This window comes from Panulirus ornatus, chromosome 55 (assembly GCF_036320965.1).
Source record: "Panulirus ornatus isolate Po-2019 chromosome 55, ASM3632096v1, whole genome shotgun sequence".
NCBI classification, from domain to species: Eukaryota; Metazoa; Arthropoda; class Malacostraca; order Decapoda; family Palinuridae; genus Panulirus; species Panulirus ornatus.
The window spans coordinates 13,737,760-13,762,648 of NC_092278.1; the positions used below are offsets into that span (position 1 = coordinate 13,737,760).

Sequence of the window (24,889 nt, forward strand, 5' to 3'; positions counted from 1 at the left end):
GGGGGAGGGGGCAAAAATCCTGGGAGCCTTGAAGAATGTGTGGAAGTTGAGAACATTATCTCGGAAAGCAAAAATGGCTATGTTTGAAGGAATAGTGGTTCCAACAATGTTGTATGGTTGCGAGGCGTGGGCTATGGATAGAGTTGTACGCAGGAGGGTGGATGTGCTGGAAATGAGATATCTGAGGCAATGTGTGGTGTGAGGTGGTTTGATCGAGTAAGTAATGTAAGGGTAAGAGAGATATGTGAAAATGAAAAGAGCGTGGTTGAGAGAGCAGAAGAGGGTGTTTTGAAATGGTTTGGGCACATTGAAAGAATGAGTGAGGAAAGATTGACCAAGAGGATATATGTGTCGGAGGTGGAGGGAACGAGGAGAAGTGGGAGACCAAATTGGAGGTGGAAAGATGGAACGAAAAAGATTTTGTGTGATCGGGGCCTGAACATGCAGGAGGGTGAAAGGCGGGCAAGGAATAGAGTGAATTGGATCGATGTGGTATACCGGGTTGACGTGCTGTCAGTGGATTGAATCAGGGCATGTGAAGCGTCTGGGGTAAACCATGGAAAGTTGTGTGGGGCCTGGATGTGGAAAGGGAGCTGTGGTTTTGGGCATTATTGCATGACAGCTAGAGACTGAGTGTGAACGAATGAGGCCTTTGTTGTCTTTTCCTAGCGCTACCTCGCACACATGAGGGGGAGGGGGATGGTATTCCATGTGTGGCGAGGTGGCGATGGGAATGAATAAAGGCAGACAGTGTAAATTGTGTGCATGGGTATATATGTATGTGTGTGTGTGTGTATATATATGTGTACATTGAGATGTATAGGTATGTATATTTGCGTGTGTGGACGTGTATGTATATACATGTGTATGAGGGTGGGTTGGGCCATTTCTTTTGTCTGTTTCCTTGCACTACCTCGCAAACGTGGGAGACAGCGACAAAGCAAAATAAAATAAATATATAAATATATATATATATCTTTTTTCTTTTTTTTTCTTTCGCACTATTCGCCATTTCCCGAGATAGCAAGGTAGCATTAAGAACAGAGGACTGGGCCTTTGAGGGAATATCCTCACCTGGCCCCCTTCTCTGTTCCTTCTTTTGGAAAATTAAAAAAAAAGAAAAAAAAAAAAACGAGAGGGGAGGATTTCCATATATATTTTGCCTTTGTACAATGGCACTATGCATACATTCCGCCAATCCTCAGGCACCTCACCATGAATCATACATACATCAAATAACCTTACCAACTAGTCAACAATACAGTCACCCCCTTTTTTTAATAAATTCCACTGCAATACCATCCAAACCTGCTGCCTTGCCGGCTTTCATCTTCCGCAAAGCTTTTACTACCTCTTCTCTGTTTACCAATTCATTTTCCCCAACCCTCTCACTTTACACACCACCTGTACGAAAACACCATATATCTGCCACTCTATCATCAAACACATTCAACAAACCTTCAAAATACTCACTTCATCTCCTTCTCACATCACCACTACTTGTTATCACCTCCCCATTAGCCCCCTTCACTGAAGTTCCCATTTGCTCCCTTGTCTTACGCACTTTATTTACCTCCTTCCAGAACATCTTATTATTCTCCCTAAAATTTAATGATACTCTCTCACCCCAACTCTCATTTGCCCTCTTTTTCACCTCTTGCACCTTTCTCTTGACCTCTGGCCTCTTTCTTTTATACATCTCCCACACATTTGCATTTTTTCCCTGCAAAAATCGTCCAAATGCCTCTCTCTTCTCTTTCACTAATAATCTTACTTCTTCATCCCACCACTCACTACCCTTTCTAATCAACCCACCTCCCACGCTTCTCATGCCACAAGCATCTTTTGCGCAAGCCATCACTGCTTCCCTAAATACATCCCATTCCTCCCCCACTTCTCTTACCTCCTTTGTTCTCACCTTTTTCCATTCTGTACTCAGTCTCTCCTGGTACTTCCTCACACAACTCTCCTTCCCAAGCTCACTTACTCTCACCACCCTCTTCACCCCAACTTTCTCTCTTCTTTTCTGAAAACCCATACAAATCTTCACCTTCGCCTCCACAAGATTATGATCAGACATCCCTCCAGTTGCACCTCTCAGCACATTAACATCCAAAAGTCTCTCTTTCGCGCACCTGTCAATTAACACATAATCCAAAGGCAAAGGGGATAAGAGTGAGTGCTCAAATTACAGAGGTATAAGTTTGTTGAGTATTCCTGGTAAATTATATGGGAGGGTATTGATTGAGAGGGTGAAGGCATGTACAGAGCATCAGATTGGGGAAGAGCAGTGTGGATTCAGAAGTGGTAGAGGATGTGTGGATCAGGTGTTTGCTTTGAAGAATGTATGAGAAATACTTAGAAAAGCAAATGGATTTGTATGTAGCATTTATAGATCTGGAGAAGGCATATAATAGAGTTGATAGAGATGCTCTGTGGAAGGTATCAAGAATATATGGTGTGGGAGGCAAGTTGTGAGAAGCAGTGAAAAGTTTTTATCGAGGATGTAAGGCATGTGTACATGTAGGAAGAGAGGAAAGTGATTGGTTCTCAGTGAATGTAGGTTTGCGGCAGGGGTGTGTGATGTCTCCATGGTTGTTTAATTTGTTTATGGATGGGGTTGTTAGGGAGGTGAATGCAAGAGTTTTGGAAAGAGGGGCAAGAATGCAGTCTGTTGTGGATGAGAGAGCTTGGGAAGTGAGTCAGTTGTTGTTCGCTGATGATACAGCGCTGGTGGCTGATTCATGTGAGAAACTGCAGAAGCTATTGACTGAGTTTGGTAAAGTGTGTGAAAGAAGAAAGTTAAGAGTAAATGTGAATAAGAGCAAGGTTATTAGGTACAGTAGGGTTGAGGGTCAAGTCAACTGGGAGGTAAGATTGATTGGAGAAAAACTGGAGGAAGTAAAGTGTTTTAGATATCTGGGAATGGATCTGGCAGCGGATGGAACCATGGAAGCGGAAGTGAATCATAGGGTGGGGGAGGGGGCTAAAATCCTGGGAGCCTTGAAGAATGTGTGGAAATCGAGAACATTATCTCGGAAAGCAAAAATGGCCATGTTTGAAGGAATAGTATTTCCAACAATGTTGTATGGTTGCGAGGCGTGCGCTATGGATAGAGTTGTGCGCAGGAGGGTGGATGTGCTGGAAATGAGATGTTTGAAGACAATATGTGGTGTGAGGTGGTTCGATCGAGTAAGTAATGTAAGGGTAAGAGAGATGTGTGGAAATAAAAAGAGCGTGGTTGAGAGAGCAGAAGAGGGTGTTTTGAAATGGTTTGGGCACATGGAGAGAATGAGTGAGGAAAAATTGACCAAGAGGATATATGTGTCGGAGGTGGAGGGAACAAGGAGAAGTGGGAAACCAAATTGGAGGTGGAAAGATGGAGTGAAAAAGATTTTGAGTGATCGGGGCCCGAACATGCAGGAGGGTGAAAGGCGGGCAAGGAATAGAGTGAATTGGATCGATGTGGTATACTGGGGTCGACGTGCTGTCAATGGACTGAATCAGGGCATGTGAAGCATCTGGGGTAAACCATGGAAAGTTCTGTGGGGCCTAGATGTGGAAAGGGAGCTGTGGTTTCGGGCATTATTACATGACAGCTAGAGACTGAGTGTGAACAAATGGGGCCTTTGTTGTCTTTTCCTAGCGCTACCTCACACACATGAGGGGGGAGGGGGATGTTATTCCATGTGTGGCGGGGTGGCGATGGGAATAAATAAAGGCAGACAGTATGAATTATGTACATGTGTATATATGTATATGTCTGTGTGTGTATATATATGTGTACATTGAGATGTATAGGTATGTATAATTGTGTGTGTGGACGTGTATGTATATACATGTGTATGGGGGTGGGTTGGGCCATTTCTTTCGCCTGTTTCCTTGCGCTACCTCGCAAACGCGGGAGACAGCGACAAAGCAAAATTATAATAACAATAACATATATTATTCATTTTATTTATTTTGCTTTGTCGATGTCTCCCGCATTAGTGAGGTAGCGCAAGGAAACAGACGAAAGAATGGCCCAACCCACCCACATAGATATGTATATACATACACATCCACACATGCAAATATACATACCTATACATCTCACATATACATACATATACACACAGACATATACATATATACACATGCACATAATTCATACTGTTTGCCTTTATTCATTCCCATCGCCACCCCGCCACACATGAAAATAACCACCCCTCCCCCCAAAATGTGCATAAGGTAGCACTAGGAAAAGACAACAAAGGCCACTTTTGTTCACATTCAGTGTCTAGCTGTCATGTAATAATGCACTGAAACCACAGTTCCCTTTCCACATGCATGTATGTAATGATATGTATATGTATGTATATGTGCGTGTATGGGCATTTATGTATAAATATGTGCATATGAGTGATTGGGCCATTCTTCGTCTGTATCCTGATGCTACCTCAATGACACGGGAAACAGCGATATTAATAATAATAATAGATCCTAATTCAATCTTTTCTTTTGATTCCCTCTAAAGTTGAAATGGAGTTTAATAAAAGTAAATTGGCCCTCATTGAGGTTCTAAGATGTCCTTACCTATCAACTTAGCAGTGTATTCCTGTAAAAGCCAACTGGGGATATGGAGCGATAAAATAACCCTCTCAAAACGTTTCTCAAGATTAGGTAAACAAAGCCCCCAGATCACTGTCATCTCCCTGTAATATATATGAAAAGACGGGGAAAACACTAATCCTTAACTGTGAGGATTTCTGAATGTCCAGCTGAAAAGACTGGTGATTGGGAATGCCTGATTTAAAAAGAGAGATATACATAAGTATACATATGTGAGAAGAAGAAATGGTCAAAGGGCATTATTGGATTACTTGTAAACTGATAGCTATGTAAAAGAGAGAATTTTGGATGTTAATGTGCTAAAAGGGGCAGCTGGATGTTGGGGAGAACAGAGTGGTGAGAATAAGTGAGCTTGGAAAGGACATTTGTGTGAGGAAGTACCAGGAGAAATTGAGTGTTAAATGGCAGAAGGTGAGAGCAAATGACGTGAGGTGAGTGGGAGAGGAATGGGATGTATTTGGGGAAGCAGTGATTGCATGTGCAAAAGATGCATGTGGCATGAGAAAGGTGGGAGGTGGGCAGAGTAGAAAGGGTAGCGAGGGGCAGGATGAAGAAGTAAAGTTGTTAGTGAAACAGAAAAGAGAGGCGTTTGGATGATACTTGCAAGGAAGGAGTGCAAATGACCGGGAGATGTATATAAGAGGGCAGCAAGAGGTCAAGAGGAAGGTGCAAGGGTTAGAAAAGAGGGCAAATGAGAGTTTGGGTAAGAGAGTATCATTAAACTTTAGGGAGAGTAAAAAGATGTTTTGGAAGGAGGTGCATAAGACAAGTGAACAAATGGGAACATCAGTGAAGGGGACAAGGGGGGAAGCAATAACAGGCAGCGATGAAGCGAGAAGATGGAGTGAGTATTTTTGAAGGTTTGTTAAATGTGTTTGATGGTAAAGTGGCAGGTGTTTTGGTCGAAGTGGTGTGCAAAATGAGAAGGTCATTGAGAATGGTTTGGGTAAGAGAAGAGGTAGTGAAAGCTTTGCAGATTAAATCCAGCATGGAGGCAATAGAATTTAAGAAAGGGGGTGACTGTGTTGTTGACGGGTTGGTAAGGATATTCAATGCATGCAGGGACCATGGTGAGGTGCGTGAGGATTGGTGGAATGCATGCATAGTGCCACTGTACAAAGGCAAAGGGATAAAGGTGAGTGTTCATAGTGTACATAGGCATAAGTTTGTTGAGCATTCCCGGGAAAGTACATGGGAGGGTACTGACTGAGAGGGTGAAGGCACGTACAAAGCATCAGATTGAGGAAGAGCAGTGTGGGTTCAGAAGTGGTAGAGGATGTGTGGATCAGGTGTTTACTTTGAAGAATGTGTGTGAGAAATACTTAGAAAAACAGATGGATTTGTATGTAGCATTTAGGGATCTGGAGAAGCCATATGACAGGGTTGAAAGAGATGCTTTGTGAAAGGTCTTATGAGTATATGGTGTGGGAGGTAAGCTGCTAGATGCAGTGAAAAGTTTTTACCAAGGATGTCATGCATGTGTACAAGTAGGAGAGGAGAATGATTGGTTCCCAGTGAAGGTTGGTCTGCAGAAGGGGTGTGTGATGTCCCCATGGTTGTATAATTCGTTTGTGGATGGGGTGGATAGGGAGGAAGATGAAAGAATTTTGGAGACAGGGGTGAGTGTGCAGTCTGTTGGGGATGAGAGGGCCTTGGAAGTGAGTCAGCTGTTTTTCGTCGATGATACAGCTCTGGTGGCTGATTTGAGTGAGACACTGCAGAGGTTGTTAACTGAGTCTGGAAGAGTGTGAAAGGAGAACATTGAAAGTAAATGTGAATAAGAGCAAGGTTCAGTTGGGTTGAGGGACAAGTTAACTGGGATGTAAGTTGGAAAGGAGAAATACTGGAGGAAGTGAAGTGTTTTAGATATCTGGGAGTAGACTTGGCAGCGAGTAGAGCCATGGAAGTGAGCCACAGGGTGGGGGAGGGGGTGAAGGTTCTGGAAGCGATGAAGAATGTTTGGGAGAGAATGTTATTTCAGAGAGCAAAAATCGGCATATTTGAAGGAATAATAGTTCCAACAATGTCATATGGCTGCGACGCATGGGCTATAGATAGGGTTGTATGGAGGGTGGATGTGTTGGAAATGTAAAGCTTCAGGACAATATGCGGTGTGAGGTGGTTTGATTGAGTAAGTAATGAATGAGCAGGAGAGATGTGTGGAAATAAAAAGAGAGTGGTTGAAAGAGCAGAAAAGGGTGTGTTGAAATGGTTTGGACATATGGAGGGAATGAGTGAGAAAAGATTGACAAAGAGGATATGTGTCAGAGGTGGAGGGAACAAGGAAGTGTAGGAAACCAAACTGGAGGTGGAAGAATGGAGTGAAAAAGATTTTCAGTGATCAGAGCCTGAACATACAGGAGAATGAGAGGAGTGAAAGGAATAGAGTAAACTGGTATGATGTAGTATACCTGGGTCAATGTACTATCAATAGACTGAACCAGGGCATGTGATACATCTGTGGTAAACCATGGAAAGGTCTGTGGAGCCTAGATGTGGATAGGGAGCTGTGGTTTCGGAGCACTACACGTGACAGCTAGAGACTGAGTGTGAAAGAATGTGGCCTTTTTTGTCTGTTTTCCTTGCGCTGCCTTGCTGAAGCTGGGGGTAGCGATGCTGTTTCTTGAGGGGCAGGGTAGAGCCAGAAATGGATGAAGGCAAGCACATATGAATATGTACATGTGTATATATGTATATGTATGTATATGTTAATATGTATATGAGCATGTATGGGCATTTATGTAAATATGTGTCTATATGAGCAGATGGGACATTCTTCGTCTATTTCCTAGAGGTACCCTGCTGAGGGTATTAATTGAGAGGGTGAAGGCATGTACAGAGCATCAGATTGGGGAAGAGCAGTGCGGTTTCAGAAGTGGTAGAGGATGTGTGGATCAGGTGTTTGCTTTGAAGAATGTATGTGAGAAATACTTAGAAAAGCAAATGGATTTGTATGTAGCATTTATGGATCTGGAGAAGGCATATGATAGAGTTGATAGAGATGCTCTGTGGAAGGTATTAAGAATATATGGTGTGGGAGGCAAGTTGTTAGAAGCAGTGAAAAGTTTTTATCGAGGATGTAAGGCATGTGTACGTGTAGGAAGAGAGGAAAGTGATTGGTTCTCAGTGAATGTAGGTTTGCGGCAGGGGTGTGTGATGTCTCCATGGTTGTTTAATTTGTTTATGGATGGGGTTGTAAAGGAGGTAAATGCAAGAGTCCTGGAAAGAGGGGCAAGTATGAAGTCTGTTGGGGATGAGAGAGCTTGGGAAGTGAGTCAATTGTTGTTCGCTGATGATACAGCGCTGGTGGCTGATTCATGTGAGAAACTGCAGAAGCTGGTGACTGAGTTTGGTAAAGTGTGTGGAAGAAGAAAGTTGAGAGTAAATGTGAATAAGAGCAAGGTTATTAGGTACAGTAGGGGTGAGGGTCAAGTCAATTGGGAGGTGAGTTTGAATGGAGAAAAACTGGAGGAAGTGAAGTGTTTTAGATATCTGGGAGTGGATCTGTCAGCGGATGGAACCATGGAAGCGGAAGTGGATCATAGGGTGGGGGAGGGGGCGAAAATTTTGGGAGCCTTGAAAAATGTGTGGAAGTCGAGAACATTATCTCGGAAAGCAAAAATGGGTATGTTTGAGGGAATAGTGGTTCCAACAATGCTGTATGGTTGCGAGGCGTGGGCTATGGATAGAGATGTGCGCAGGAGGATGGATGTGCTGGAAATGAGATGTTTGAGGACAATGTGCGGTGTGAGGTGGTTTGATCGAGTAAGTAACGTAAGGGTAAGAGAGATGTGTGGAAATAAAAAGAGCGTGGTCGAGAGAGCAGAAGAGGGTGTTTTGAAATGGTTTGGGCACATGGAGAGAATGAGTGAGGAGAGATTGACCAAGAGGATATATGTGTCGGAGGTGGAGGGAACGAGGAGAAGAGGGAGACCAAATTGGAGGTGGAAAGATGGAGTGAAAAAGATTTTGTGTGATCGGGGCCTGAACATGCAGGAGGGTGAAAGGAGGGCAAGAAATAGAGTGAATTGGAGTCATGTGGTATACAGGGGTTGACGTGCTGTCAGTGGATTGAAGCAAGGCATGTGAAGCGTCTGGGGTAAACCATGGAAAGCTGTGTAGGTATGTATATTTGCGTGTCTGGACGTGTGTATGTACATGTGTATGGGGGGGGGGGGTTGGGCCATTTCTTTCGTCTGTTTCCTTGCGCTACCTCGCAAACGCGGGAGACAGCGACAAAGTATAAAACAAAAAAAAAAAAAAAAAAACCCTGCTGACATGGGAAACAGCAATCAAGTACAATAATAAAAAAAAATCACAATAAGAAAACCTATATAAAGGGGGAAAAAGGAAATTAACTCTCAAAGGAAAACAGAAAAAGCAGAGGTAAGGGGGACGTATGGCATGATATCAACTGCTGGTCATTCACTATTGCCAATATTACCATTACACGCCATAAATTAAAACTATAGTTTGCACCTGCTAATCAACAAAGTCTAATACTGTATATACATCACTACAACACAAACGTTACAACTAGGCAAATACAAACTGACAAAAGACATGTAGGCAATAGCAACATTGATAACAGGGTCACTAAGGCCACTTACCTTCAAGTTACAACCACTAAGTGAACACCTTAAACACCTACATCTCCTTCAGCCATTAACCCATTAAAGACAGGCGATGTTAGCTAATGTTCATATGGCAGAAGCTGGGCAACATTATACAACACTGGGCTATTTTGTGTCAATTGTTTTTTGAATTTTGGCACTGTGGCATCACTGTCATCTACTATCCTGACCTCTGTTTACCCATTCATGTAAACAGCTCACCCATCCACGGTCAGCGCCACTAATAGCTGTTATTTAATGCTTACACAGTAGTAGGTGGGCAACGTCATGTAACATTGGGCCCTTTTGCGTTGTAGTTGTATGGTGAAATTGGGTGATGTGGCATCTCTGACATGTACTATTATGCTCTCTGTTTGGACACGCCGATAAACAGCCACCCAAGCTCTCCCAGCCGGGGTCAACGTCAGTCACCCAAGCTCTCCCAGCCGGGGTCAATGTCAGTATTAACTGAGAGAGGTCACACTCTCCCCTGCCTAGCACTCCTTCCCTCCTCCCACAGCCAGCTATGATGCACATCTCATAAGTAACACCTCTTACCTTCATTTTTCATCCTATCTTATCTATTTTATGTATGTAATGGCTTATTCCTTGATACTCTAATATTCCTAAAATATGCCGCCTTACACTGGTGTATAAAAAAAGTCACCTGCCTATAATGGGTTAAAGACAATTCACAAATCACAAACACTACCGTACTGCATGGTTGCCCCCAGAGTACAGGGGATGCTAATACTGAAAAACATCACAAATACCCTAGAATCTACTATAAATCTACAAGATACAGGCATTCAGGAATGCAAAATAAAAATAACTCAAAAACAGATGCAACAAAAGAAAGGGATGCTAATGCATAAAAGCCAGCACCAAGAAATGTATAAGCTTTGAATGGTTGGTGAGAGGTGTGGGTCATTGATGTCAGCCTGGTTGCACTTGAAGATTGGCCAAAGACAGGCCTAGAAGATGAGCTCTAGCTGTGAATGCCACAGGATAGTTTGCAAAGGGCAAGTGTAGTCTGCCACCTCCTCACTGAAAATGAGGCTGGACATGATCCAAGTTGGTATATTTTCAAAAAATATATCTCATGCTTGTGGATAGACCACAGGGAGAGAAAATTATCTTATTTCTTATTTTTTATTTTACATAACCTTACCAACCAGTCAACAATACAGTCACCCCCTTTTTTAACAAATTCCACTGCAATACCATCCAAACCCGCTGCCTTGCCGGCTTTCATCTTCTGCAAAGCTTTATCTATATCCATAAATAATATATGGCATGGAAAGAAAGTTACTTAAAGCAGCTACGAGTCTTTACAAAAGAGTAAGACATATGTGTGCACAGGGAGAGAGGTGGGAGAGAGGTCTGATAAAGGGGTGTGTGATGTCACCATGTTGTTTGATCAGCTTATGGAAGTCAACTAAAAGTGGTGAAAAGAGGGAGATGGAATGATAGATGATAAAGATGCCTTGTGGGAAATCTTAAGAATATACACTGTGGGAGGAAAGTTGCTAGAAGCAGTGAGAAGTTTTATCAAGGGTGTAAAGCATGTGTACGGGCAGGAAGAGAAGAGTGAGTGGTTCCAGGTGAAGGTTGGTCCGTGGGAGGGGTGTGTGATGTCACCAAGGTTGTTTAGTTCTGCTTATGGATGGACTGGTGAGGGAGGTTAATGCAAAAGTCTTAGAGAGAGTGGTGAGTATGCAGTCTGTATGGATTGAGAGGGCCTGGGAAGTGAGTGAGCCATTGTTTGCTGATGATATAGCACTGGTGGCAGATTTAAGTGTGACATTGCAGAAATTGGTGGATTATTTTGAAAAGGTGTTTGAAGAGAGAAAGTTTAGAGTAAATGCAAGTAAAAGCAAGATTTAGCAGAGGTGAGGGACAGGTTAGTTGGTGTGAGTTTCAATACGGAAAAATTGGAGGAAGTAAAGCATTTAGATACCTGGGAATAGACTTGACAAGGAATGGAACCATGGAAGCTGAAGGTGTCATAGTGTGGGGGGTTGGGTTGGGGGTTGATGAGGAGGCAAAGGTTCTGGGAGCACAGGAGAATGTGTGGAAAGAGATATCACTATCTGGGAGGGTAAAAATAGGTATATTTGAAGGTATAGCAGTCCCAGCATTATCATACAGATGCAAGGCATGGTCTATAGATTAGACTGTGCAGAGGAGGGTGAATGTGTAGGAAATGAAATGTTTGAGGACGTTACTTGGTATGAGGTGGTTTGATTAAAATGAGAGGGCTAGGGAGACATGTAATAAAAAGAGTGTGGATGAGAGAGCTGAAGAGAGTATGCTGAAATGGTTTGGGCATGAGGAGAAAATTAGTGAGGAAAGGTTAAGAAAGAGGATATGTGAGTCAGAAGTGAAAGAAACAAGGAGAACAGAAGAACAAATAGGAGATGGATGGATGGAGTGAGAAAGATTTTGAGTGATCAGAGTCTGAACATGCAGGAGGGTGAAAGGTGTACATGAGATGAAGTGAAATGGAATGATGTGGTATACAGGGGTTGATGTGATTTCAACTGACAGAACTAGGGCATGTGAAGCATCCAGTGTAATCCATGGAAAGATTTGTGGGGCCTGGTTCTCAAAAGGAAGCTGCAGGTTCAGTGCATTACACATGATAGCTAGAGAAGGAATATGAGCAGTTGCAGACTTTCTTCAACTGTTCCTGGCACTATCTTGCTAACACAGGAAACAGCATCAAGTATGAAAAAAAAATCTTTACTTAAAGCTTATGCTACTTCTGTGTAAAAAAAAGAATAAAAGATAATATATCTGTAAATGGTGAGTGATCTTAAAATATACAGAACAGACATTTTTTTTTTTTTTTTTTTTTTTTTTTTTTTATACTTTGTTGCTGTCTCCCGCGTTTGCGAGGTAGCGCAAGGAAACAGACGAAAGAAATGGCCCAACCCCCCCCCCCCCATACACATGTACATACACACATCCACACACGCAAATATACATACCTACACAGCTTTCCATGGTTTACCCCAGACGCTTCACATGTCTTGATTCAATCCACTGACAGCACGTCAACCCCTGTATACCACATCGCTCCAATTCACTCTATTCCTTGCCCTCCTTTCACCCTCCTGCATGTTCAGGCCCCGATCACACAAAATCTTTTTCACTCCATCTTTTCACCTCCAATTTGGTCTCCCTCTTCTCCTCGTTCCCTCCACCTCCGACACATATATCCTCTTGGTCAATCTTTCCTCACTCATTCTCTCCATGTGCCCAAACCATTTCAAAACACCCTCTTCTGCTCTCTCAACCACGCTCTTTTTATTTCCACACATCTCTCTTACCCTTACGTTACTTACTCGATCAAACCACCTCACACCACACATTGTCCTCAAACATCTCATTTCCAGCACATCCATCCTCCTGCGGACAACTCTATCCATAGCCCACGCCTCACAACCGTACAGCATTGTTGGAACCACTATTCCTTCAAACATACCCATTTTTGCTTTCCGAGAAAAACATACATAGGGTCTACAAAGAGACTAGATGTCTGAGAGATAAGGAAATTCAAAAAATTGAATGGTGAACTGGAAACAGTGAAGAGTCCAAAATCATAATAGCTTGTGGTCATAATAAAGGATTAAGAATAAATTTAAGGAATTATGGTAAAACACAGATGATACTTCAAAACCTGTGTAAAGCAATCTCACACATGAGACCCATAATCAATTTAATTAGACCAGTTGAATGTAAATACATATACAATCCCAGGACCCTTTGTCAGGGTTCCTGCAAAAGGTCAAAATCATGCTATGCTACTTCCAGCAGCAGAGTAATGATCTGGAGTAGACTTTCCCTGGCAGGAGTGCAATCCTTTTCATCCATTAATGATGATACAACCTTGCCATAGGTGACTTTTTACCTGAAGCAAAACCACATGCAACTAGACTCCAGTGATAACACTGGATTCCATTACTAAGTGAATGAAATCTTATCACCCTGGGGTCATAAGAGCAAATAACACCCTCAAAGTCCTGTCTGGTCTTATTATCAATAACACATTTTGTGAATTACACATCTTGGTGGGAAAAAAAAAGTGTAAAGTGAAGCTTGTGCCACTCAAGTTTAAAGTAAAATGCCACATAGCTAGGGCTGAAAAGGGTCTTTAAAAGAGATAAGACAGACAGAAGGTGTGATGAGAAACCAGATGTTTTAAACAGGACAATATAAAAAAGCTGTTGTAATCTGCTTCACTGAAATCAGTGCTTGGGAACTACATGTCTTGCTTATCTATGTCCCTTTGGAAGTAAAAGAAAATCTCTTGCTATTTACCATTTGGTTACATCTCACTTTGATTCAATTAAACAACTTAGGTATTCAACTAATATCCAGTACCTCATGTATTCTCATGCATCATTTTATTAATTTCTTGAATGTTTAATACACCAAGGTACTGAAACTCATTCAAATGACTTTTTTTTTCAGAAAATATATGTAAAAAACACAAATACATTCACTAAAAGTAAAAAGTAAATGAAAAGTACTTCTAATAAAACAGATTTTTTGCAGTGGTTAGCCATCACAGGAAGGAACACCAGAGGAGGGACACCATAGCTGAGCATGCCAAATGTTCAGTTTAAAAGAAAATTTCATATTTCACACTGAAAATCTGTCAAAATCATTTAAATGCCCAAAACAATGAGATAAAAAACATTCATAAATGAATGATGTTGAATCACATGACATTCAATGTAACTCTATATAACCTTTCCAATCTAAATGTATCTCTATCAATATTCATTTTACTACTTAGTACTTAACAAACATACAAATACTCTTACCTTCATCACTTTCCTCATCCTTTTCCAAAGGATCAATGCCACCAATTTCCTCTTTACTGTTATCATCATTTTCATCATGATTTGCATCCTGTAACCTTTCTGAGAGAGAAAGGTTTCCCAAGTCCACAGATTCAGGTTCTACTACATCTGTCTGTGGAGACTCCACATCTTCCTGTAAGTTTGTACACCATTCAGGGATGATCAAAATATAATTTTTACTTAAGCATGTTACATCAATATCATGATTGCTATACTGAATTCTGCTGTCTAAATTCTTATGTAGTCACATCCAACAGGTGTGGATTATGGAAAATATAGTTTGATCACATTTATATTAGTTCTCTACATAATTCTACTTCTCAAAAGTTACTGGACACTAAACTAGTGAAACTACAAATCTTTTGTTTTTACACACAATGATGGTGTTATTGGACTCCTCCTGCATTTGAAAAGTCATCTTTGGCAAGTTTGTCTTACTGTCTAAGGACAAAAAGAAGTACATCCTGCCAATGAATCTCTCATTCTTTAGGAGTCCAGTGACCCACTTACCTGGTGCTCATGAAAAATTAATCTTTGTAGACAGGGAAAAAATAAAAGATTCAAAAGTCATGCACTGTAGTGACAGGAGAACTCTCAGGCGATTGCTAGCCTAAGCAATCATTTACAAGCAAGAAAAAGCATACACCAAGGAATGTACAGTATATAGTTTTTCTCACCACATCAATAGGTAACAAAATTGACAATCTATTCCACAGAATGTAAACAGCCAATCCCATGAGTGAGGAGGAAAGAAAAACTTGAGGTTGCAGTGAACTGATGGAAGGGAAACAGCAGGCAAAGGGAAACAGGCAGGGGATGGGGCAGGGGGTGGCAGGCCCCATCCCTCATGTTTGCTTTTGCATCACCATGACAGACCCTCAAAGCGAGTTTCTTTGATTAGTATTTATTGTGTAAATCTCTTCCTTTCTTTAATTTTACATTCAATATCTGTTTAATAAATCCTAGATTTTCATTGTTCACAAGAGACATAATAGAACTGATGTTAGTCATGATACAGAGAGGTGTGGCCTTTCGCTCCACCATAACAGGACCCAACAGCTAGTTTCTTTCATTGGTTGTTATCAATTCTAAGTTCAATAGTTGCATATCACATGCTAAATAAACACTGTTCACCACAAATGCCATAGAACTGATATTAAGGAAAGATAAGGGAAGGCTCCCAACAAAATTGTGAATATTCTTGTCACCTCTTGTAACGTTTTCATACAGTACACTTACATATTACATCTACATTTATTACTTTATGTTTAATTAGGTGCACTATGTATGATTTTGCCTCTTATAAAAGTCATGAACAAGTGATAAAAGTGGGATTGGAGTCAAGTGGGATGAAAGTCAAAAAGCATACCCATATCTCTTTCATGTTATATTGTAGTGCTGCATAACATATATACTATTTCATTTATATTATACTTTGTCGCACTCTCCCGCTTAGCAAGGCAGTTTTGATGCATGAGACCAGGTTATAGTGATTGGTGATTTGAATGCAAAGGTGAGTAATTGGTGTACATGGGGTGTTCAGTGGTGTAAATGGAAATGGTGAAGAGCTCGTAGATTTGTGCGCTGAAAAAGACTGGTTATTGGGAATACCTGGTTTAAAAAGAGAGATATATATAAGTATATGTATGTAAATAGGAAAGATGGCAAGAGAGCGTTATTAGATTACATGTTAATTGATTGAGACTTTTGTATGTTAATGTGCTGAGAGGTGCAACTGGAGGATATCTAATCATTATCTTGTGGAGGCGAAGGTGAAGATCTGCAGAGAGAATGTTGGGGTGAAGAGAGTAGAGAAAGTAAGTGAGCTTGGGAAGGAGACTTGGGTTAGGAAGTACCAGGAGAGACTGAGTGCAGAATGAGAAAAAGGTGAGAGCAAAGGAGGTAAGGGGAGTGGGGGAGGAATAAGATGTATTTAGGGAAGCAGTGATGGCTTGCGCAAAAGATGCTTGTGGCATGAGAAGTGTGGGAGGTGGGCAGATTAGAGAGGGTTGTGAGTGGTGGGATGAAGAAGTAAGATTATTAGTGAAAGTGAAGAGAGAAGCATTTGGATGATTTCTGCAGGGAAATAGTGCAAATGACTGGGAGATGTATAAAAGAAAGAGGCAGGAGGCCAAGAGAAAGGTGCAAGAGGTAAAAAAGAGGGCAATTGAAAGTTGGGGACAGAGAGTATCATTAAACATTAGGGAGAATAAAAAGATGTTTTGGAAGGACGTAATCAAAGTGTGTAAGACAAGAGAACAAATGGGAACATTGGTGAAGGGGCTAATGAAGAGGTAATAACAAGTAGTGGTGATGTGAGAAGGAGATGGCGTGAGCATTTTGAAGGTTTGCTGAATGTTTTAGATGATAGAGTGGCAGATATAGGGTATTTTGGTTGAGGTGGTGTGTGAAGTGAGACGGTTAGGGAGAATGATTTGGTAAACAGAGAAGACGTACTGAAGGCTGGCAGGGCGGTGGGTTTGGAAGGTATTGCAGTGGAATTTATTAAAAAGGGGTGACTGTGTTGTTGACTGGTTGGTGAGGATATTCACTGTATGTATGGCTCATGGTGAAGTGCCTGAGGATTGGCTGAATGCATGCATAGTGCCATTGTATAAAGGTGAAGGGAATAAAGGTAAGTGTTCAAATTACAGAGGTATAAGTTTGTTGAGTGTTCCTGGAAAATTATATGGCAGTGTACTGATTGAGAGGGTGAAGGCATGTACAGAGCATCAGACTGGGGAAGAGCAGTGTGGTTTCAGAAGTGGTAGAGGATGTGTGGATCAGGTGTTTGCTTTGAAGAATGTATGTGAGAAATACTTACAAAAACAAATGGATTTGTATGTAGCATATATGGATCAGGAGAAAGCATATGATAGAGTTGATAGAGATGCTCTGTTGAAGCCATTAAGAGTACATGGTATGGGAGGCAAGTTGCTGGAAGCAGTGAAAAGTTATTAGTGAGGATGTTAGGAATGTGTACAAGCAGGAAGAGAGGAAAGTGATTGGTTCTCAATGAATGTCGGTTTACGGCAGGGGTGTGTGATGTCTCCATGGTTGTTTCATTATCTTACGGATGGGGTTGTTAGGGAGGTGAATGCAAGAGTTTTGGATAGAGGCAAGTATGCAGTCTGGTGTGGATGAGAGGGCTTGGGAACTGAGTCAGTTGTTGTTCGCTAATGATACAGCGCTGGTGGCTGATTCGGGTGAAAAACTGCAAAAGCTGGTGACTGAGTTTGATAAAGTATGTAAAAGAAGAAAGCTGAGAAAAAATATGAATAAGAACAAGGTTATTAGGTACAGTAGGGATGAGGACAAGTCAAATGGGAGGTGAGTTTGAATGGAGAAAAACTGGAGGAAGTGAAGTGTTCTAGATATCTGGGAGTGGATTTGGCAGCAGATGCAACCATGGAAGCGGAAGTAAGTCACAGGGTGGGGGAGGGGGCGAAAGTTCTGGCAGCGTTCAGAAATGTGTGGAAGGCGAGAACATTATCTCAGAAAGCAAAAATGGGTATGTTTGAAGGGATAATGGTTCCAACAATGTTATGTGGTTGCGAGGCGTGGACTATTGATAGGGTTGTGCGGAGGTGGGCGGATGTGTTGGAAATGAGATGTTTGAGGACAATCTGTGGTGTGAGGTGGTTTGACCGGGTAAGTAATGAAAGCGTAAGAGAAATGTGTGGTAATAGAGAGTGTGGTTGAGAGAGCAGAAGATGGTGTTTTGAAATGGTTTGGTCACATGGAGAGAATGAGTGAGGAAAGATTGACAAAGAGGATATGTGTGTCGGGTGGAGGGAACGAGAAGTGGGAGACCAAAGTGGAGGTGGAAGGATGGAGTGAAAAAGATTTTCAGTGATCAGGGCTTGAACATGCAGGAGGGTAAAAGGCGTGCAAGGAATAGAGTGAATTGGAACGATGTGGTATATCGGGGTCGATGTGCTGTCAATGGATTGAACCAGGGCATGTAAAGTGTCTGGGGTAAACCATGGAAAGTTTAGTGGGGCCTGGATGTGGAAAGGAAGCTGTGGTTTCAGTGCATTATACATGACAACTAGAGACTGAGTGTGATCGAATGTGGCCTATGTTGTCTTTTCCTAGTGCTAGCTCGCGCACAAGAGGGGGGGAAGGTGTTTTCATTTCATGTGTGGCGGGGTGGCGACGGGAATGAATAAGGGCAAACAGTATGAATTATGTACATGTGTATATATGTATATGTCACTGTGTATATATATGTATACGTTGAGATGTGTAGGTGTGTATATGTGCGTGTGTGGACGTGTGTGTACATATACACGTGTATGGGTGTGGGTTGGTCCATTCTTTCGTCTGTTTCCTTGTGCTACCTCGCTAACACGGGAGACAGTGACAAAGTACAATAAATAAGGTGAAGATTTGTATGGGTTTTCAGAAAAGAAGAGTGAATGTTGGGGTGAAGAGGGTGGTGAGAGTAAGTGAGCTTGAGAAGGAGACCTGTGTGAGGAAGTACCAGGAGAGACTGAGTACAGAATGGAAAAAGGTGAGAACAATGGAAGCAAGGGGAGTGGGGGAGGAATGGGATGTATTTAGGGAATCAGTGATGGAGTGCGCAAAAGATGCTTGTGGCATGAGAAGAGTGGGAGTTGGGTTGATTAGAAAGGGTAGTGAGTGGTGGGATGAAGAAGTAAGAGTATTAGTGAAAGAGAAGAGAGAGGCATTTGGACGATTTTTGCAGGGAAAAAATGCAATTGAGTGGGAGATGTATAAAAGAAAGAGACAGGAGGTCAAGAGAAAGGTGCAAGAGGTGAAAAAAAGGGCAAATGAGAGTTGGGGTGAGAGAGTATCATTAAATTTTAGGGAGAATAAAAAGATGTTCTGGAAGGAGGTAAATAAAGTGCGTAAGACAAGGGAGCAAATGGGAACTTCAGTGAAGGGCGCAAATGGGGAGGTGATAACAAGTAGTGGTGATGTGAGAAGGAGATGGAGTGAGTATTTTGAAGGTTTGTTGAATGTGTTTGATGATAGAGTGGCAGATATAGGGTGTTTTGGTCGAGGTGGTGTGCAAACTGAGAGGGTTAGGGAAAATGATTTGGTAAACAGAGAAGAGGTAGTGAAAGCTTTGCGGAAGATGAAAGCCGGCAAGGCAGCAGGTTTGCATGGTATTGCAGTGGAATTTATTAAAAAAGGGGGTGACTGTATTGTTGACTGGTTGGTAAGGTTATTTAATGTATGTATGACTCATGGTGAGGTGCCTGAGGATTGGCGGAATGCGTGCATAGTGCCATTGTACAAAGGCAAAGGGGATAAGAGTGAGTGCTCAAATTATAGAGGTATAAGTTTGTTGAGTATTCCTGGTAAATTATATGGGAGGGTATTGATTGAGAGGGTGAAGGCATGTACAGAGCATCAGATTGGGGAAGAGCAGTGTGGTTTCAGAAGTGGTAGAGGATGTGTGGATCAGGTGTTTGCTCTGAAGAATGTATGTGAGAAATACTTAGAAAAGCAAATGGATTTGTATGTAGCATTCATGGATCTGGAGAAGGCATATGATAGAGTTGATAGAGATGCTCTGTGGAAGGTATTAAGAATATATGGTGTGGGAGGAAAGTTGTTAGAAGCAGTGAAAAGTTTTTATCGAGGATGTAAGGCATGTGTACGTGTAGGAAGAGAGGAAAGTGATTGGTTCTCAGTGAATGTAGGTTTGCGGCAGGGGTGTGTGATGTCTCCATGGTTGTTTAATATGTTTATGGATGGGGTTGTTAGGGAGGTAAATGCAAGAGTTTTGGAAAGAGGGGCAAGTATGAAGTCTGTTGGGGATGAGAGAGCTTGGGAAGTGAGTCAGTTGTTGTTCGCTGATGATACAGCGCTGGTGGCTGATTCATGTGAGAAACTGCAGAAGCTGGTGACTGAGTTTGGTAAAGTGTGTGGAAGAAGAAAGTTAAGAGCAAATGTGAATAAGAGCAAGGTTATTAGGTACAGTAGGGTTGAGGGTCAAGTCAATTGGGAGGTGAGTTTGAATGGAGAAAAACTGGAGGAAGTGAAGTGTTTTAGATATCTGGGAGTGGATCTGGCAGCGGATGGAACCATGGAAGCAGAAGTGGATCATAGGGTGGGGGAGGGGGCGAAAATTCTGGGGGCCTTGAAGAATGTGTGGAAGTCGAGAACATTATCTCGGAAAGCAAAAATGGGTATGTTTGAAGGAATAGTGGTTCCAACAATGTTGTATGGTTGCGAGGCGTGGGCTATGGATAGAGTTGTGTGCAGGAGGATGGATGTGCTGGAAATGAGATGTTTGAGGACAATGTGTGGTGTAAGGTGGTTTGATCGAGTGAGTAACGTAAGGGTAAGAGAGATGTGTGGAAATAAGAAGAGCGTGGTTGAGAGAGCAGAAGAGGGTGTTTTGAAATGGTTTGGGCACATGGAGAGAATGAGTGAGGAAAGATTGACCAAGAGGATATATGTGTCGGAGGTGGAGGGAACGAGGAGAAGAGGGAGACCAAATTGGAGGTGGAAAGATGGAGTGAAAAAGATTTTGTGTGATCGGGGCCTGAACATGCAGGAGGGTGAAAGGAGGGCAAGGAATAGAGTGAATTGGAGCGATGTGGTATATAGGGGTTGACGTGCTGTCAGTGGATTGAATCAAGGCATGTGAAGCGTCTGGGGTAAACCATGGAAAGCTGTGTAGGTATGTGTGTTTGCGTGTGTGGACGTATGTACATGTGTATGGGGGGGGGGGGTGGGGCCATTTCTTTCGTCTGTTTCCTTGCGCTACCTCGCAAACGCGGGAGACAGCGACAAAGTATAAAAAAAAAAAAAAAATATATATATATATATATATATATATATATATATATATATATATATATATATTTTTTTTTTTCTACTTTGTCGCTGTCTCCCGCGTCTGCGAGGTAGCTCAAGGAAACAGATGTAAGGCATGTGTACGTGTAGGAAGAGAGGAAAGTGATTGGTTCCCAGTGAATGTAGGTTTGCGGCAGGGGTGTGTGATGTCTCCATGGTTGTTTAATTTGTTTATGGATGGGGTTGTTAGGGAGGTAAAGGCAAGAGTTTTGGAAAGAGGGGCAAGTATGAAGTCTGTTGGGGATGAGAGAGCTTGGGAAGTGAGTCAGTCGTTGTTCGCTGATGATACAGCGCTGGTGGCTGATTCACGTGAGAAACTGCAGAAGCTGGTGACGGAGTTTGGTAAAGTGTGTGGAAGAAGAAAGTTAAGAGTAAATGTGAATAAGAGCAAGGTCATTAGGTACAGTAGGGTTGAGGGTCAAGTAAATTGGGAGGTGAGTTTGAATGGAGAAAAACTGGAGGAAGTGAAGTGTTTTAGATATCTGGGAGTGGATCTGGCAGCGGATGGAACCATGGAAGCAGAATTGGACCATAGGGTGGGGGAGGGGGCGAAAATTCTGGGAGCCTTGAAGAATGTGTGGAAGTCGAGAACATTATCTCGGAAAGCAAAAATGGGTATGTTTGAAGGAATAGTGGTTCCAACAATGTTGTATGGTTGCGAGGCGTGGGCTATGGATAGAGTTGTGCACAGGAGGATGGATGTGCTGGAAATGAGATGTCTGAGGACAATGTGTGGTGTGAGGTGGTTTGATCGAGTAAGTAACGTAAGGGTGAGAGAGATGTGTGGAAATAAAAAGAGCGTGGTTGAGAGAGCAGAAGAGGGTGTTTTGAAATGGTTTGGGCACATGGAGAGAATGAGTGAGGAAAGGTTGACCAAGAGGATATATGTGTCGGAGGTGGAGGGAACGAGGAGAAGAGGGAGACCAAATTGGAGGTGGAAAGATGGAGTGAAAAAGATTTTGTGTGATCGGGCCTGAACTTGCAGGAGGGTGAAAGGAGGGCAAGGAATAGAGTGAATTGGAGCAATGTGGTATACCGGGGTTGACGTGCTGTCAGTGGATTGAATCAAGACATGTGAAGCGTCTGGGGTAAACCATGGAAAGCTGTGTAGGTATGTATATTTGCGTGTGTGGACGTATGTATATACATGTGTATGGGGGGGGGGTTGGGCCATTTCTTTCGTCTGTTTCCTTGCGCTACCTCGCAAACGCGGGAGACAGCGACAAAGTATAAAAAAAAAAAAAAAATATATATATATATATATATATATATATATATATATATATATATATATATATTATTATTATTTATATATATATATATATATATATATATATATATATATATATATATATATATATATATATATATGTATATATATATACATATAGAAGAGTGCTGAAAAAGGACTGATGATTGGGAATACCTGGTTTAAAAAGCGAGATATACATAAGTATACTTATGTAAGTAGGAGAGATGGCCAGAGAGCGTTATTGGATTACGTGTTAATTGACAGGCGTGCGAAAGAGAGACTTTTGGATGTTAATGTGCTGAGAGGTGCAACTGGAGGGATGTCTGATCATTATCTTGTGGAGGCTAAGGTGAAGATTTGTATGGGTTTTCAGAAAAGAAGAGTGAATGTTGGGGTGAAGAGGGTGGTGAGAGTAAGTGAGCTTGAGAAGGAGACCTGTGTGAGGAAGTACCAGGAGAGACTGAGTACAGAATGGAAAAAGGTGAGAACAATGGAAGTAAGGGAAGTGGGGGAGGAATCGGATGTATTTAAGGAATCAGTGATGGATTGCGCAAAAGATGCTTGTGGCATGAGAAGAGTGGGAGGTGGGTTGATTAGAAAGGGTAGTGAGTGGTGGGATGAAGAAGTAAGAGTATTAGTGAAAGAGAAGAGAGAGGCATTTGGACGACTTTTGCAGGGAAAAAATGCAATTGAGTGGGAGATGTATAAAAGAAAGAGACAGGAGGTCAAGAGAAAGGTGCAAGAGGTGAAAAAAAGGGCAAATGAGAGTTGGGGTGAGAGAGTATCATTAAATTTTAGGGAGAATAAAAAGATGTTCTGGAAGGAGGTAAATAAAGTGCGTAAGACAAGGGAGCAAATGGGAACTTCAGTGAAGGGCGCAAATGGGGAGGTGATAACAAGTAGTGGTGATGTGAGAAGGAGATGGAGTGAGTATTTTGAAGGTTTGTTGAATGTGTTTGATGATAGAGTGGCAGATATAGGGTGTTTTGGTCGAGGTGGTGTGCAAAGTGAGAGGGTTAGGAAAAATGATTTGGTAAACAGAGAAGAGGTAGTGAAAGCTTTGCGGAAGATGAAAGCCAGCAAGGCAGCAGGTTTGGATGGTATTGCGGTGGAATTTATTAAAAAAGGGGGTGACTGTATTGTTGACTGGTTGGTAAGGTTATTTAATGTATGTATGACTCATGGTGAGGTGCCTGAGGATTGGCGGAATGCGTGCATAGTGCCATTGTACAAAGGCAATGGGGATAAGAGTGAGTACTCAAATTACAGAGGTATAAGTTTGTTGAGTATTCCTGGTAAATTATATGGGAGGGTATTGATTGAGAGGGTGAAGGCATGTACAGAGCATCAGATTGGGGAAGAGCAGTGCGGTTTCAGAAGTGGTAGAGGATGTGTGGATCAGGTGTTTGCTTTGAAGAATGTATGTGAGAAATACTTAGAAAAGCAAATGGATTTGTATGTAGCATTTATGGACCTGGAGAAGGCATATGATAGAGTTGATAGAGATGCTCTGTGGAAGGTATTAAGAATATATGGTGTGGGAGGAAAGTTGTTAGAAGCAGTGAAAAGTTTTTATCGAGGATGTAAGGCATGGGTACGTGTAGGAAGAGAGGAAAGTGATTGGTTCTCAGTGAATGTAGGTTTGCGGCAGGGGTGTGTGATGTCTCCATGGTTGTTTAATTTGTTTATGGATGGGGTTGTTAGGGAGGTAAATGCAAGAGTTTTGGAAAGAGGGGCAAGTATGAAGTCTGTTGGGGATGAGAGAGCTTGGGAAGTGAGTCAGTTGTTGTTCGCTGATGATACAGCGCTGGTGGCTGATTCATGTGAGAAACTGCAGAAGCTGGTGACTGAGTTTGGTAAAGTGTGTGGAAGAAGAAAGTTAAGAGTAAATGTGAATAAGAGCAAAGTTATTAGGTACAGTAGGGTTGAGGGTCAAGTCAATTGGGAGGTGAGTTTGAATGGAGAAAAACTGGAGGAAGTGAAGTGTTTTAGATATCTGGGAGTGGATCTGGCAGCCGATGGAACCATGGAAGCGGAAGTGGATCATAGGGTGGGGGAGGGGGCGAAAATTCTGGGGGCCTTGAAGAATGTGTGGAAGTCGAGAACATTATCTCGGAAAGCAAAAATGGGTATGTTTGAAGGAATAGTGGTTCCAACAATGTTGTATGGTTGCGAGGCGTGGGCTATGGATAGAGTTGTGCGCAGGAGGATGGATGTGCTGGAAATGAGATGTTTGAGGACAATGTGTGGTGTGAGGTGGTTTGATCGAGTGAGTAACGTAAGGGTAAGAGAGATGTGAGGAAATAAAAAGAGCGTGGTTGAGAGAGCAGAAGAGGGTGTTTTGAAGTGGTTTGGGCACATGGAGAGGATGAGTGAGGAAAGATTGACCAAGAGGATATATGTGTCGGAGGTGGAGGGAGCAAGGAGAAGAGGGAGACCAAATTGGAGGTGGAAAGATGGAGTGAAAAAGATTTTGTGTGATCGGGGCCTGAACATGCAGGAGGGTGAAAGGAGGGCAAGGAATAGAGTGAATTGGATCGATGTGGTATACCGGGGTTGACGTGCTGTCAGTGGATTGAATCAAGGCATGTGAAGCGTCTGGGGTAAACCATGGAAAGCTGTGTAGGTATGTATATTTGCGTGTGTGGACGTATGTATATACATGTGTATGGGGGGGGGTTGGGCCATTTCTTTCGTCTGTT

General features: G+C 42.2%; 1 protein-coding gene across 1 annotated transcript in view; it reads right to left on the reverse strand.

Moving 5' to 3' along the window:
• Window positions 1–24,889, reverse strand: part of LOC139765462 (RNA-binding protein NOB1) — a 249,024-nt gene that overhangs the window by 139,401 nt on the left and 84,734 nt on the right. The window contains exon 5 of the mRNA XM_071692836.1: window positions 14,060–14,231. Within this exon, the coding sequence (XP_071548937.1) occupies window positions 14,060–14,231 (172 nt within the window). The remainder of the gene's footprint in view (window positions 1–14,059; window positions 14,232–24,889) is intronic.